This window comes from Delphinapterus leucas, chromosome 8 (assembly GCF_059928025.1).
Source record: "Delphinapterus leucas isolate spDelLeu-1000000601 "Yukka" chromosome 8, BTC_Dleu_Yukka2, whole genome shotgun sequence".
Taxonomy (NCBI): domain Eukaryota; kingdom Metazoa; phylum Chordata; class Mammalia; order Artiodactyla; family Monodontidae; genus Delphinapterus; species Delphinapterus leucas.
In genome coordinates this window covers 29,326,085-29,342,615 of record NC_143136.1, presented here as the reverse complement: position 1 = coordinate 29,342,615, position 16,531 = coordinate 29,326,085, and the positions used below count along the sequence as shown (strand labels likewise).

General features: G+C 41.9%; 1 protein-coding gene across 10 annotated transcripts in view; it reads right to left on the bottom strand.

Annotated features, from left to right (window-relative positions):
• Positions 1-501: 501 nt before the first annotated feature.
• KLF7 (KLF transcription factor 7) overlaps positions 502-16,531 on the bottom strand; it is a 116,749-nt gene continuing 100,719 nt past the window's right edge. For 5 of the 10 annotated variants that reach the window (XM_089916463.1, XM_022567522.2, XM_022567523.2 and 2 more), the window contains one exon: positions 3,037-9,272. In XM_089916463.1, the coding sequence (XP_089772589.1) occupies positions 9,221-9,272 (52 nt within the window). In that variant the 3' untranslated portion in view covers positions 3,037-9,220. Of the gene's footprint in view, positions 2,272-2,885; positions 3,001-3,036; positions 9,273-16,531 lie in introns of those variants that run through there. The other 5 variants (XR_016394026.1, XR_016394027.1, XR_016394028.1 and 2 more) reach the window with 5 other exon arrangements.

Here is a 16,531-nt window from a genome sequence, read left to right as displayed (position 1 = left end):
TCTCTATTATAGGTTACCGTCTGTGACTAAAGGTAAGGAAATTGGGAAATAAAGTCAGTGTTGTCAATGGTGATGTTATTGATAGACACACATAAGCATCAAGTTGGCTCCTGGGTCACTGAGGAGCAGTGAGGGGCAGAGGAAAGTCGAGTCAGGGGACCTACGAGCCAGTGCTGTCACTTACTGTGTCCCCTGGGCCTTCACAAAGTCACATGCCCTCTTTCAGTCCTAGTTTCTCTATTTGTGAAGGCAAAGCGTCATGGTTGTGAACGATACCTATTCTATTACTATGCAGTCTTGCTGGACGGCTCAAATGCGGTGTACACGAAGGAAAAATTATAATCAAACAAATCTTGTTCTTCCCCAACCTTGTAGCTCTTTTTTTTTTTTTTTTGCGGTACGCGGGCCTCTCACTGTTGTCGCCTCTCCCGTTGCAGAGCACAGGCTCCGGACGCGCAGGCTCAGCGGCCATGGCTCACGGGCCCAGTCGCTCCGCGGCATGTGAGATCTTCCCCGACCGCGCACAAACCCGTGTCCCCTGCATCGGCAGGCGGACTCTCAACCACTGCGCCACCAGGGAAGCCCCCTTGTAGCTCTTTTGTCATTTCAGTATTTTTAAATGTAGTGGGGTAGTATGTATAATTATGTTAATTTTAAGATCAGGCAGAATTTTAAGAAAACAATAGGTTGAATTGACGTTCAAGCCAGTCAGTACTGATAGCTTTGAACAGCTGGGATAAAATGTTTAATGTTGAAGAAGGAATCACAAATTGGCTTATCAAGGGTAACCCAAAACACTATCATCATTCACCAGTCACCTCAAAATCTCATTTCAGTTAAAAGTTTTAACCATCTCCCCTTCTAAACCTATAATCCTAAGTGGAAGATGATCTAGCTATAATAAATTATTTATCAATTCCACCGAGCTCTGCTTTTTACAAGGTTCCTTTCCATTAGCACAGAATTTCCAGTCGGATACATAACCTCAGATTAGAGCTGTGACAAAGCCTATGCACTTTACTCCCCTAGGTTTACCCAGGTTACACTTTCTGACTACTGCCTGTTGAACTAGAATTATACTTATATTTTGCACTTACTAAGTGGCCAAGCTTGCTTCTCTGATCTGTGAGTTGACGAGGAGATAAATATTGCTAGCAGGCAACACAAAGAACCTGCAACTCGCAAATAGGGAGGACACAGCAGAGGAAGTAGAGTCACTCGGGGTAAAGACTGGAGTCATTTAGTTTGGGGGTCAGACAACCTGACAGTCTGGAATCATCCCTGAATTATGTTACACGGCAAAAACGGATGCTAGAAAAATTGTGAAGTGGGTAATGTATTTTTAGACATATTTTAAATAAAAGTTATGTCTCTAAATGTGGAAGCTTCAGTCATCTAGAATATTCACTTATGTAAACCATCTCCTTTCCTTATGGCAAAAATATTAGACTTACCAGCTTCCCCTCTTATCATCTCAGTGGGGTGTAGGTTGTCCCCCACCTAAAATGTTCAATTTGATATGCTTTGACATGTCAGGCTTATTCTTACGGAAAAATAAGCCATGCTCTAAGTAACACTGCAAAACTATCTTATCCTTCCTCGCGCAAAGAAATTTCTAAGCCAATGACTTTGGTTATGAGATGGTTAAATTACTCCGCTAGGCACGGACCTACTAAATGACCAGGGACCAGGAGGTGGGGCTGTGGACTCCAGGGCTGGTTCTCTTCCCACTGGAGCCTGTAGCTTCTTGTCAGCTGGCTTTGGGTTGCCCTTTTGCCCAGCTCACTTGCTTACTTGAAAGATGTGGCCGCAGATCTTTACAACTTTCAAAACCATTTTCCCGGCCCCTGACGCATCTACTGTTCTCTTTCCCTTAAGTTTTATTAGGGTGAGGCCACAAGCACTCAGCCTCCCTTCCCAGCCCCCTGCAACACTCCTCACATCCGTTTTCCTGTTCACAGATATGCATGTGCCCAGGCAGCAAGTTTGGTCACCATAGTCACGATCTTTAATGTGAAGATTGATCGAAAAGTTTCTCGTCACATTCGTCTGAGGAGGGATAGAAGTGATTCACCACTGCATCCGTTTCCCTAAGTCCAAAGCGTGAAAAGAAAGCTTGAGTAGCACTGTGTCCAGTGTAGGTGACAAATGTGTTCGTTTGTTGCTCCCAGTTAATGATACCACTTTTCTCGGAGATTCGCCCTGCAAGGGGTGCTGGGATTGTAACAGCAGTTAGGTCCTCTACCTTTCTGCTTACTTGGATGTTCTTTCCTGGAAGTCGTGTGGGGAAGAGAAGATTTTAGTAAGTATTCTTTTCAGTTCTGAGGATTCTCCCTAGGCCTTCCATCTCCCTCTTGTCAGTGTTTGCCGCTGCTTAGATCTGCATCTACCTTCTCGTACTTACGCCTAGCCGCCCACATGGCTCTGCCTCTGGTTAGCCTTCTCTTCCCCACTTTGTCACCAAACTCCTATAAATTGATTCCTCAACCCCTCACCTCAATTATTCCTTCTCACATTTGCCTTCTTCTCTCCTGCACCAAGTGGTTCAAGTTACCCGTTCCAAAGCTGCTCCATTTAATGCTATCCCAGAACAAATCTTCCCCTTCTCTCACCAAATAAACTGCTTTCAATAAGCTGCTCCTAACCCCCTAAACAAATGACATCCCACAACCCACCTCGTTCGAAAATATTGCTTTTCATAACCTCCAACCATTTGCTCTCTACCTCCCCTTAAAGAAATAAACTGTCTTTAGTGTTCCTTCTTATCTGGGCTCTGAGCTGTCTCACTGAAACCATAAAATACACACACACACACACACACACACACATACACACACACACACACACACACACACACCCAGCAGCCTCCCAAATGAAGAAAAATACCTAATACAATCTCTTGCCTTCCCTTTTTCTCTCTGAGAAAGAAAACTCTCATGAGGTATATAAGGACCCGTTTGGATCTCTCTGAGGATTTTTTTTTCTCCCTGGTGAGATAAGCTAAGGAGAAATACAGTAAGGCATTCCAAGGCCAAACACATTCTACTGTTTATTACACATATTACATTCTTAAATAAAAATGCGTCACATAACATTTTTTGCATAGATATCTTACAATATACCAATTTAAAAAAGAATTATGAAACAGACCAGTAACAAAAATAAATTTTTTCTTCATTAATAATTTTGTAACATTAACATACCACCATCATATAATACAAATAATAGTTTTAAATCTTAAGACTTTTGTACAGCAAAAAAACTTGACAAAGTAATATATTTATATATATATATAAAAAGCTTAAAAAAAATAAAATGTCAAAAAAAGGCATAACCGAGGGCTATAAGACTGGGTACTTCTGTGATATATTATAAATACCAGAGAAGGCCTGAGAGAGAGCGTGTGACCGAGGGAGGTGTGGGAGGGGTAGGGCTGGGAGTAGGTCTCTCCAAACACACTTGTTAGACACGTCTGGCAAAAAGAAAACGTACAGTGCAAAAATAAAGTTCTTCAAGCAACTGTTACGAGCATGATAGAGAGTTGAAAGAAAAGTGGCAGTGGCTGGGAGGTTGCATGGTAGGAGGAGGGAGAGGGTGACAGGAGAGAAGGAGTTTGGGGGGCATTTATGGAAAGGAAGGGGGAGGCTTCAAAAACATTAAACATTTATTTTTGCCTCTGTGTTAGCAAGGAGATCTTGGCCGTAACAGGTGTATTTTTCCTCCCTGGAATGAAGCAGAAGTGAAAGATCAAGAAATTCAACTAAATCTGGGTTTAGATAGAAAATGCATGCTGAGAAAAACAAAAACAAAAAGGTTGAGGACCAGCCAGTGAGCCCCAAAGCCTTTCAGGACCTAGATTTGCAGAAATCATTCTGCCTCGGGTCCAAAGGCCTAGGATTAAAATGTCCCCTCTCCCCACCCTCAGCCCCTCCCCTCTACGTGGAACTCCCAGTGTGTTTTCAATATACTGGCAATTATAAGCATCCATCCCCCCCAAAAGATATTAGGCACTGGTGGCTACTCCTCGTAAACGTCAGTAGCCTAACTGTTTTCCTTCTGCGAAGGTACATTAGGTACACATGCACACGTGTCTAGCTGCGTGCACACATACCACCCTCATTATTCTGACGTGGGGTGCATTTTATGGCAGTAGACAGAAGCTGGAGTCAAAGCAGTTTACGATTCCAAAGCTCACAGTTGAAAAAAATTGTATAAACAGTCCCCAACAAAGAACACATCAACCTTCCCTCGTGACTGCTGAGAGGGAGCCCTGTTTGAAAAGAGTATCTCGTTTGGGATATTTGTGAAGTGACGGCCTAGGATTTCTCTCTCCGTTTTTGATACCTGTTTCCCGAGGACTTATACGTAAATGCAAAACACCTGAAGAAGACAGTACTATACTGGAAGGGTGCACGGAAGAAAGTTAATTGCAGCTTTATTTTTCCCTTTTCCAGGATCTATTAGGAATCAACAGAGGAGATTTAAGCCAGTGTTAAAAGCAAGAGAAAACCCTGAAGCCTCAGGCAGTTCATCATGGGATCTCACATTTACAAGCAGTTTTTGCTTCCTTTGACACATTTTCGTTGTTCCGTCTCAAGTCTTCCCAAAGATCCTCATTGAGGAAAGTAGGCCATCAAAGAGGCATCGATGTATACTCAGGCCAGCCCCTTTTCAAACTGAGATATCACCATGTTTACCGAAATGTAATCCAGACCCGGAATGCAAATTCCCTCCTCCTCCCTCCACCCCACACTTGGCAGTGGCCACTTCCGGAAGATGCCAGAGGACGCTTCCGCAAGTAGATTTCAACCAGGTTCTACTTAACGAATTTTCACTTTGGCAAAGATCTGGGTGCAAAACTGCGGCCAGAAATGCTGGCCCTCATAAGATTTTTTTCAAAAAGAAACAATGAACCTGATTTTTGTAGTTAAATATGTTGCATCTCTGACTTTCCCAACCTTCTTCCTTCTCCTAAAACCAACTCATGCAAAAGAAAAGCCAAAAGCACTCTGCACTATATTTTAGATTTTATGGAGTGACTTCCATAGAGGAAACCATTTTGAACCAATAAAACTAATCACTAAGATTTGTTGTTCTTGCCATTTGAGTTCATTTCTTTTGACTTTGCCGTAGAATTCAGGAGTTGGGGCTATAGGCAGAATGTTCTGAATGCACTGGCTGAGCCACCCTGAAAGTCCCATTTATTTCCCCTTTGATGCAAATAGACATGGCTAATCTGGAAGCTTATCTCAAACCGAGATCCTTAAAAAGAAAATCTTCTCTGGCTTCTAGATTCAAAGAAGAGTTTTTAAAACATAGGAATCAGTTCTGCTAATCATGCGTGAGGTTGGCCGTCTTTTTTTACCCTGTTATCATCAGGCAATCAAAGATGTGAAAAGGGCACAAGAGGTGCAGGAGGGGAGGACAGGGGATACTTGAAGGGCTTTGCAAGGGAGAGCACAGAGAGGAGAGGGAAATGGTCAGCATGAAGTTCATTCTGGGGGTCTCCGATATTTTTATAAAATGCAGCTCTGTCATGGAATCCAAACATCTCTTTTTCGGGACATAATACTCATCACCACCAGGCATTAAGCTGGGCAATGAACCATCAATGGGGCAGGAGGCCAGTAGCCAGGAGCAGCATTATAATTTCAGGTTTCCACATCTTTGACTTACAGCCGTGTGGTAGGAGAAAGAAGCACAAACTGAAATAAAGAAAACTGTCAATGGCTTCGAAACACTCTTTTCCTATACGTCAAACTCTGAACCCTGGATAAACCGAGCTTGAGAGGACAACCTCAAGAAACACCGTACCAGGTTTTTCCTTTCAAATTTGAGATCCCCTGGAATGTTGGGCGGTAACAATTTAAACGAGAAAGCAGTTTACTGTATTTCAAAGGTCCGTTAAAGCACTGTTCTAAATAACCTGTCCTCTTGGAAGCAAACTAGCTTCAGGTTATTTCTTGGAAAGCCTGTTCATGCCAGCAGGCTCTTTCCAACCATCTCTGCCATTTCAGAGATGATGGACACTTGATCACAAATCCATTTCCAAAATGATTGGGGCTACTTGCCCCCCACCCCACCCACCACGGACAGGACTGGTTATCATTCAGAGGTGTCAATCGGGCTAGAGAAGAACAGTTTCAAAGCCATACACTTAGCGCCCACCAAATTCTCAGGCCAATTCTCACAGTCAACAAATACCTGAAGCAAGCAAGCCAGCCCCACCATCGAGGTTCAGTGCACCCTGCTCAGAGAAAGGTCAGGAGCAGATTACAAAGGACCTCACTGATACAAAAGAGAGAGAAACTGCCGAACATTTCAGACGCTGATGAAGACCAAATGCCCTTTGTTCTGCCACATTCAAATGAGATCTTTTCAAGACCACAGATGACAACGGGAAGCGAGCAAGCAATGATTACTCTTTTGCATTTTTTTTAAACTTTTTTTTTAATACAGCCTTGCATTGGTCAGTTCAAAAATTAAATTAAGTATTATAAACCCTTAATAATAATAGCATTTCGAGAGGCAAGAGCAACTCCAGCTGGGCAGAGAACGTTTGTAAATCGTGGCAGCCATGGCTAACGCCATCACTGGTGTGTGCGTGCAGTCATGCTGGAGGCTGCTCTAGAAAGGGAAATCAACGAACCAACAAAACCTGGGGTGTCTAAAGTTTCATCTAGTGCACTGACTGGAGGCGCTACAGTCTAATACAGCTGAGAGACAAGGTCCCTCACACATCCTTCATTGAGAAAGGATGCACCACACATTCATATATAATCCCATGGTCCGCCCTGATGGACTGGCTACAAATGCACTCGAATGCAGTCGAGAACTATGAGATTGTCAGCAAGCAGTGCTCCAGAAATGGTTTCTAAGTCATGTCTAGTTTTAAATCTTTGGAATAAAACTGATTTTTTAAAATACCCTCCTACTAACATATACATAATTGCCTCTGGCAAATGGGCAGATTTTGTGTGTATGTGTGTTTAGGGTGGTTTTTCTTTTTTTTGCTGTTTTTTTTTTTTTGTTTCATTTTTCTTTTTTCTTTTTTTTCTTTTTTTTGGTCTAAATTGAAAAAAGGAAAAAGGGAAAGAAAACTTTAAGGGCCAGACCTCAGAATGCCCCAAGTGTCCAATTGGCAGCTACAGCATTTGTGATAAGGAGGCTCCTTTGCCCTCAGACGAGTAGTTTCAACATGTCAGTGAAATCAAAGTTTGCAGAAAGCTGAGAAACCAAATGCCAAGGATCTTGAAGGTTGCTGTCATAAATGTATCTGTGTTTCTTACATTATTATTTCCTTTCAAAGACTTCACTTTTGCATCCCAAATAGGTATGGGGTGGCATTTTAACAGTCAATGAGTCAAACAGTCAAGGAGGGCAGGAGGGGAGCCAGCTGGATGAAGGAGCAGCAACCATGGGTGGACCAAATGCCATTTTTGTTTTTTTAGACGTGTCTTGAAGGGATGGTCCCAGAATATACAAAATATACAATCTGCCCTAAAACCACCCCGCTTGCTTGCATAGGCCATTTAATGGTCCTAAAGGCAGTCTTTGGAGTTGAGGCCAGTGCCAGCTAGCTAAGAATGCGGGTAGATGGAGGCCGATATTGGATTGTGTGTGTGGGATGGAAAGTGAGGCATGTAACCCCCTCGGCGTCAGCTTGCAGAGTAAGAGTGAGGCCTCTGTTGATCCCGGGTGCTCTAGGTCACAAGTCATGGTGGGCCTAGCCAAAAAAAAAAAAAATCAGAAATATGTCTCTCTTTTTAGACAGAGCATGAGAGAAATATCTCAACCCTTTCTTTAAATGTCCACCCTTCATTCCCACAATGGCATTTTGAACTGTGTGTTTTAACAAGTGGGGTGATATGACTCAGTGGGTATGAGAGAAGAAGAAAGGGTGATGGTTTTTGAAGTCACTAGACTTGGGAGGCATCCTCTGTTCTCCCCACTCCTGGAAAGAGTGATATTTTTGGCTTTTTGTCAGGTCGTAACCCAGAGTTCGGTTAAATATGCAGCTGCCCTTTGAGACTAGCAACATCTATGCTGAAACTGGTTATAGGGTAGCAATGACATACAGCACAGGGTTGATCACTGTAAGCTGAGGTCAGGATGCCTCAAGGGGGATGAGAAAAGTGTGATGTCCCATCTGACTGGCTGCTTCGAGAGCTGGACATCCAGGTGCCGAGAGAGAGTCCTGGAGAGGTTTAGTCCATGGAGAAAAGATAAAACATTTAAGCTTCCAAATAAGCTTTTCAAGTTTTCGTTAGCAAAAAACAGAGATTAAAAAGAAAAAATCTAGCACTGGCAATAAGGTGAGGCTCAAGGGATATACTGTGATTTATCATCAAGGACTTTATTCTCTTGGCCACTTTGCAGTCATGCTAGAAGTTTCCAGAATCCCTAGTGCATATGGTGTGCAAGAGAGTCAAAAAGTAAGAAAAGAAAACTCCTCCCTGGAGAGTGAAGTCTAGAGAAATGCAGGCCAGAAAGGTGTAAGGAGTTATTCCAGAGTCTGCCGCCACTAAGGCCGTTGGTATCAACTGGATAGATCTCAATAGTACTAAGAAGAACCAAAACTGATCAACAGTTCTGTGAGGAAGTCGGACGCACGGAATAGTAGGACTTTTCACACACAAAGGACAAATAAACCAAGAGTTAATTTTGGCTACCAAACTGCAATTTGGTTTTCTAGGTCATTTTCCCCCAACTATTTAAAAAGAAACATTAGTGCTACACATATGCAACTTTAAGACGTTGTATTCTCCTATCAAGTTGCACTGAGAAGCAAGTTAAATAAGCCCCTCTTACTGCCGTCCACCTGCAGAGACGTCATATCCATTTTCTTTGATTTCCATTGGCAACAGCAGGAAATAATTCCAATAGTGCTGAAGTAAGCAGCCAGACTGCCTTGCTGAGTTCACCTGGTTTCCTTCTTCTTCGTCTTCTACCATCTGGCTAGGGCAAGGCATAAAGAATAGACGTATATATTTTAAATATAGCTGAGTGCATGACAGTGTGTGTGTGCGCGTGTGTTGTGTGTCTATGTGTGAGTGCGTGTGTGCGTGTCTGTGTCTGTGCGTGTGTGTACACAGAGGTTTAATAAGTGAGAACTTTCTTCTGCGAGGCAATGGGTCCCCGCCTGAAGTCCAGCCCCCTGCCTCATGGCATTTCCTTCAGACAATGGCCGGCGCCATGGCAACTGTGGCCTTTAGGTTTTTTAGATATGTCTCTTCATATGGAGGGCAAGATGGTCAGACCTGGAAAAACACCTAGGAAACATAAAAATAACAAGGATATTAGAGAGATCTGGGTAAATAACTTAACTTCCATCACCCCTTAGAAAACAATTAGCCCCACCTTAAAGAGAGGCAGTGCATGTGTGTTGAGAAATAAGGTGTGTAGAGAAGGTGAGCTCAGGAGCCAGACTGCTTGGGTTCAAATCCCAGCTCTTCCAGTAGCTGTATGACTCTGAGCACCTTAACCTCTCTGTGCCTTAATTCCTCCTCAGCAAAATGGGGATGATTACAGCACTTACTTCATAGATTGGTTGTGAGGATTAAATGAGATGATCTACGTAAAGTGCTTAGAAAATTCTCTGGCACGTGGTAAGATCTCGATGAATATTAACTATTATTATCGAAATTGTCATTATTAAAGAAGAAATGAATGTAAAAGTGTGTTGGAAATGACGTGTCATGTCCGTATAGGGTAAATAAAGAATGATTAGCCTGTACCATTGAATGATGAAACTCTGATAACATTTCAACACCCAGATTTCAGTCCTAAGCTTTACAATGGAAGCCCAGAAATGCTGCCTGTGATACCTGCAGGTCTATATAGACACTCTATATTCAAGTCGAGAAAAAGCTCATGTTTATTAAGGATGGTATCATATGCAGGCATGTGCTAGCTATTTCCCCAATCTCACCCCAATAATATCCTCAGCAGCCTTCCATGGTAAATCTTTGCACCCCTTTTGTGTACATGTGCTAAATAAGGACACTGAGGCTTGGGTCACACAGCCAGTGAGTGGCAGCCATGGGGTGAGAACCCAGGCAGATCTATAAGCCCACTCTTTTGAACTGTTTCTTGGTACCCGACGTCCACCGCTGAGTGCCTTTGTCAGCCTCAGAGCTGATGCAGTGGTTGTTTTCACTCCTTCCCCCTTCTTCTGACACCACCAACTTGATCTTGCCCAGGACAGCAACTCTTCTGCGTTCTCAATTGTATGGGCCTGACCCTCCTCCTAAGGCTGAAGTTTTATGGCCACAGTGATCTGCTTTAGTGACAGTCATGTGACCCACAAAAGTCAATGACAGCCAGCTCTGGGACATTTGCTGAAACTATTGGAAGAGAGAAGCTCTCTTTCCACTGGGGCTAAGATACTAATACTGAAGCCCGGAGCTGCTGGTGTCCATATGGCCATGTGGGAAAGAGCCTGCTTGAGAACGAAGTCAACAGAGAAAAATGGGGCTGGGGGTAGAAAGGAAGAGAGAGTTTCTAGTCCTGTTGAAATACATCTGAGAACCTGGACCCAGCCAAGCCAAAAGACAAATCCATTTCTATTCTTCTTAGTTATTAGAGCTAATAAATACCTTTGGAAGCTAACACCAGTCTGAATTAGAGTTCTGTACTTATAACTAATAGAGTGGCCATTTCCATATCCCCAAAGCCTACATACAATCTCAGGTTCTGGCTGGAATCCTAGTGAAGTCAGCACCTCAGACAGCAGTCATTCTTAGCTCTGGGTGTACATCCTCCCTCAGATCCTCTTCTAGAAACTGGCCACCCTCCTACCTGGGAGAATGTTCCCACGATCCCCTGAGGCCTGAGATACCCTCACAGTCCAAAACTCTTGTTGGGATGTTAGCAAGCTGTCCTGCTCGGGTTAGCAAGGTTTCCTGTTCAGTGCAGAATTTCCCTGTATTTGTTCATTCCCAAAACAAACAAACAAACAACAAACAAACAAAAACTGGCCCTATCCCCTGATCCCAACATTTCTCCACACACCTTTTGTGTTCATTTCATAAACAGGTACACATGCAGGATAGAACCTCAAGGAAATGAAGCAAAACAGAACAAAGGTAAAATGAAAAAAAAAAGGGAAAGGTACAGTAGAAAATGATCTAATCCAATAACGTGTTGAATAATAGTAATTCTAACTATAACCACTTATTTCAGGCTCTGATTTGGTATGAGAAAGATACTTGGATAATCTCTTAGAGTTCCATTGAAAGGGGATTTGATTTACTATAAAACAGTGATAAATTTTCCTTAAAAGCAAGTACTTGATGTCACTGGTACAAGAAAAAGCAATACAGCCTGCAGGGAATTTAGTATTTGACTTGCACGACTCTGTCCTGTCCTGAAGGCAGGCTTAGTACTGCCCACTGCCTCCTCTCTTTCTTTCCCTCCCTCCCTCCCTCCCTTCCTCCCTTCTTTCTTTTCTCCGTCCTTCATCTCAACAGCTTTGAGGAAGAAGATCTAAGCCAGGAAGTTCTTTTTGTAGGTATTTCCTTTTTAAAGTTAACATCCTCACGAGAACTCTATATAAAGACGGTACCATTCTTATCCCCACTACCAGATGAGATACTCATCAAAAAGAGGCAAAGCCAAAATCTGAACCCAAGTAGCCTGACTCCAGAGCCCAGGCTCTTAGCCATATCTGCTTTTTAGGCTGAAAAGAAGGTCAAGCTGAGCTATCAATTTAAAGAGTCTGTAGTAGGCAGAATAATGGATGGCCCTCCCCAGATATCTACACCTCATCCCCAGGACTTGTGAATATGTTAGGTTCAAAGACAAAGGGGAGTTAAGGTTGTGGATGGAATTAATTTGCTGATCGACTGATCTAAAGATAGGGAGATTACTCTGATTTATCTGGGTAGGCCCAATGTCACCACAAGGGTCTTCAAAAGTGGAAGAGGGAATTAAAAGAGAAAACCAGAGAGATGGCAGCAGGTGAAGGACTCAACAGCTCTGATGATGAAGGAATGGGGTCAGGAGGCAAGGAATGTGGGCAAAGTTGAAAGCTGGAAAAGACAAGGAAATGGATTCTCCCCTTGAGCCTCCAGAAAGCAACAGAGCACAGCCCCCATCTTGATTTTGTCCCCAGTGAGACCTGTGTTGGACTTCTAACCTACAGAGCTGTAAGATAATAATTTATAAAGATAAATAAGGGTGATATAAATTTGTGGCAATTGGTAATGGCAGCAGCTAGAAAACTAATCCAGAAGTTAATCTGGTCAGGCCTGAGCAGTAAGGGCCTGTAAGAAAGCAACAGAGCAGGTACTAAGAATCCTGCCTGTCCAAAAGAGGCACATGGGGATTTGAGACAGTAAGAAGCAAAGTATAAGTCATGGCAGTACAAAACCTCTTTCTTTTCCTTTCCATATCCTGAGAACATACAGGACAACAGTATTCTTGAGATAGGACTTCATTTGAAATTACCACTCCGTAATGTATGTGTTCCATACTTTTATTCTGCATTTACCACTTGCCTAGCCTGTGCTGGGTATCTAGCAATATATGTACAAGCAACTATCTTTACCCTTCAAGTTCTTTCAGAAAAAAGTAAACCACATCTTTGACATGGTATGAAATGTAACTGCACCCCTCTTGAATCAAACTAGCATCATTATTTTGTAAAATTCTAGGAAGTACATGATGTTTAGAATTAGACTAGGTGGTTTCTGAACTGGAGATAAAGAAGACTGCAGGGCAAGGAATGTGGGCAGCCTCTAGGAGCTAAGAGTGGTTCTGGCTGATAGCAAACAAGGAAATAGGACTTCAGGCCTACCACAGCAAGAAGTCTTATGATACTCTGAGGAGAGAACCTAGCCAGGCCAAGCTGGATTTCTGACCTACAGAAATATGGGAAGATAAACCACAGGCAGTATGGCCTTTGCATTCAGAGGTCTTCGTTGAAGTTCTCACTGAGTTCCTCCTTTCTTCTCCCAAGCCTGGCAAGCATTCTTATGATTACGTCTTTGAACTCTTTATCAGCACCATCATTCTTGAGAGATCAAGACAGTGTTACTGAAAACCATAAATCTGAAGAGGGGTGGCTAACATTTTTATAAAACAGTTGAAGAAGATGAGGAATTGATATACAGAGAAGTTCAATAACTTGCCCTAGGATATAACTGTTACAGGACTGCCCTCCGGACTTCCTGAATAAGTCAAATTGTGGTTAACTGATCATCATCAAGTCATTATGACAATCCAGGAATAAGATCTTTCTGTCCAAAAAGGACTTCCAGTACTATATGAATAGAAGTAGTTAAGAGGAGGCATCCTTGTCTTGTTCCTGATCTTAGAGGAAAAGATTGCAGATTTTCCCTGCTGTATGGCTGATAGGGTCTTGGTGCTCCGGCCAGGTGCCAGGCCTGTGCCTCTGAGTTGGGAGAGCCGAGTTTAGGACACTGGCCCACCAGAGACCTCCTGGGTCCACATAATATAAAACGGCGAAAGCTCTCCCAGAGATCTCCATCTCAACGCTAAGACCCAGCTCCACTCAACGACCAGCAAGCTACAGTGCTAGACACCCTATGCCAAACAACTAGCAAGACAGGAACACAACCCCAGCCATCAGCAGAAAGGCTGCCTAAAATCATAATAAGGTCAGAGACACGCCAAAACACACCCCCGGACATGGTCCTGCCCACCAGAAAGACAAGATCTAGCCTCATCCACTAGAACACAGGCACAAGTCCCTTCCACCAGGAAGCCTACACAACCCACTGAACCAACCTTAGCCACTGGGGGCAGACACCAAACACAACGGGAACGATGAACCTGAAGCCTGTGAAAAGGAGACCCCAAACACAGCAAGTTAAGCAAAATCAGAAGAGAGAGAAACACACAGCAGATGAAGGAGCAAGGTAAAAACCCATCAGACCAAACAAATGAAGAGGAAACAGGCAGTCTACGTGAAAAAGAATTCAGAGTAATGATAGTAAAGATGATCCAAAATCTTAGAAATAGAATGCAGAAAATACAAGAAATGTTTAAGAAGAACCTAGAAGAACTAAAGAGCAAACAAACAATGATGAACAATACAATAAATGAAATTAAAAATTCTCTAGAAGGAATCAATAGCAGAATAAATTAGGCAGAAGAACGGATAAGTGACCTAGAAGATAAAAGAGTGGAAATAACTACCACAGAGCAGAATAAAAAAAAATAAAGAATGAAAAGAATTGAGGACAGTCTCAGAGACCTCTGGGACAACATTAAATGCACCAACATTTGAATTATAGGGGTCCCAGAAGAAGAAGAGAAAAAGAAAGGGACTAAGAAAATATTTGAAGAGATTATAGTTGAAAACTTCCCTAATATGGGAAAGGAAATAGTCAATCAAGTCCAGGAAGAACAGAGAGTCCCATACAGGATAAAACCAAGGAGAAACATGCCAAGACACGTATTAATCAAACTGTCAAAAATTAAATACAAAGAACAAATATTAAAAGCCACAAGGGAAAAACAACAAATAACACACAAGGGAATCCCTATAGGTTAACAGCTGATCTTCCAGCAGAAACTCTGCAAGCCAGAAGGGAGTGGCAGGACACATTTAAAGTGATAAAAGAGAAAAACCGACAACCAAGATTACTCTACCCAGCAAGGATCTCATTCAGATTTGACAGAGAAATCAAAAGCTTTTCAGACAAGCAAAAGCTAAGAGAATTCAGCACCACCAAACCAGCTTTACAACAAATGCTAAAGGAACTTCTCTAGGCAGGAAACACAAGAGAAGGAAAAGAACTACAATAACAAACCCAAAACAATTAAGAAAATGGTAATAGGAACATACATATCGATAATTAGTTTAAATGTAAATGGATTAAATGCTCCAACCAAACGGCATAGACTGGCTGAATGGATACAAAAACAAGCCCATGTATATGCTGTCTACAAGAGACCCACTTCAGACCTAGGGACACATACAGACTGAAAGTGATGGGATGGAAAAAGATATTCCATGCAAATGGAAATCAAAAGAAAGCTGGAGTAGCAATTCTCATATCAGAAAAAACAGACTGTAAAATAAAGACTATTAAAAGAGACAAAGAAGGACACTACATAATGATCAAGGGATCGATCCAAGAAGAAGATATAACAGTTGTAAATATTTATGCACCCAACATAGGAGCACCTCAATACATAAGGCAAATGCTAACAGCCATAAAAGGGGAAATCGACTGTAACACAATCAGAGTAGGGGACTTGAACACCCCACTTTCACCAATGGACAGATCATCCAAAATGAAAATAAATAAGGAAACACAAGCTTTAAATGATACATTAAACAACATGGACTTAATTGATATTTATAGGACATTCCAACCGAAAACAACAGGATACACTTTCTTCTCAAGTGCTCAAGGAACATTCTCCAGGATAGATCATACCTTGGGTCACAAATCAAGCCTTGGTAAATTTAAGAAAATTGAAATCGTATCAAGTATCGTTTCCGACTACACCGTCATGAGACTAGATATCAATTACAGGAAAAAATCTGTAAAAAATAGAAACACATGGAGGCTAAACAATACACTACTAAACAACCAAGAGACCACTGAAGAAATCAAAGAGGAAATCAAAAAATATGTAGAAACAAATGACAATGAAAACACGACGACCCAAAACCTATGGGATGCAGCAAAAGCAGTTCTAAGAGGGAAGTTTATAGCAATACAATCCTACCTCAAGAAACAAGAAACATCTCAAATAAACAACCTAACCTTAAACCTAAAACAATTAGAGAAAGAACAAAAAAACTCCAAAGTTAGCAGAAGGAAAGAAATCATAAATATGAGATGAGAAATAAATGAAAAAGAAACAAAGAAAATAATAGCAAAGATCAATAAAACTAAAAACTGGTTCTTTGAGAAGATAAACAAAATTGATAAACCATTAGCCAGACTCATCAAGAAAAAAAGGGAGAAGACTCAATTCAATAGAATTAGAAATGAAAAAGGAAAAGTAACAATTTACACTGCAGAAATACAAAGGATCATGAGAGATTACTACAAGCAACTATATGCCAATAAAATGGACAACCTGGAAGAAATGGACAAATTCTTAGAAAAGCACAACCTTCTGAGACTGAACCAGGAAGAAGTAGAAAATATAAACAGACCAATCACAAACGCTGAAATTGAGACTCTGATTGAAAATCTTCCAACAAACAAAAGCCCAGGACCAGATGGCTTCACAGGTGAAGTCTATCAAACATTTAGAGAAGAGCTAACACCTATCTTTCTCAAACTCTTCCAAAATGTAGCAGAGGGAGAAACACTCCCAAACGCATTCTACGAGGACACCATCACCCTGATACCAAAACCAGACAAAGATGTCACAAAGAAAGAAAACTACAGGCCAATATCTCTGATGAACATAGATGCAAAAATCCTCAACAAAATACTAGCAAACAGCATCCAACAGCACATTAAGAGAATCATACACCACGATCAAGTGGGATTTATCCCAGGAATGCAAGGATTCTTCAATATACGCAAACCAACCG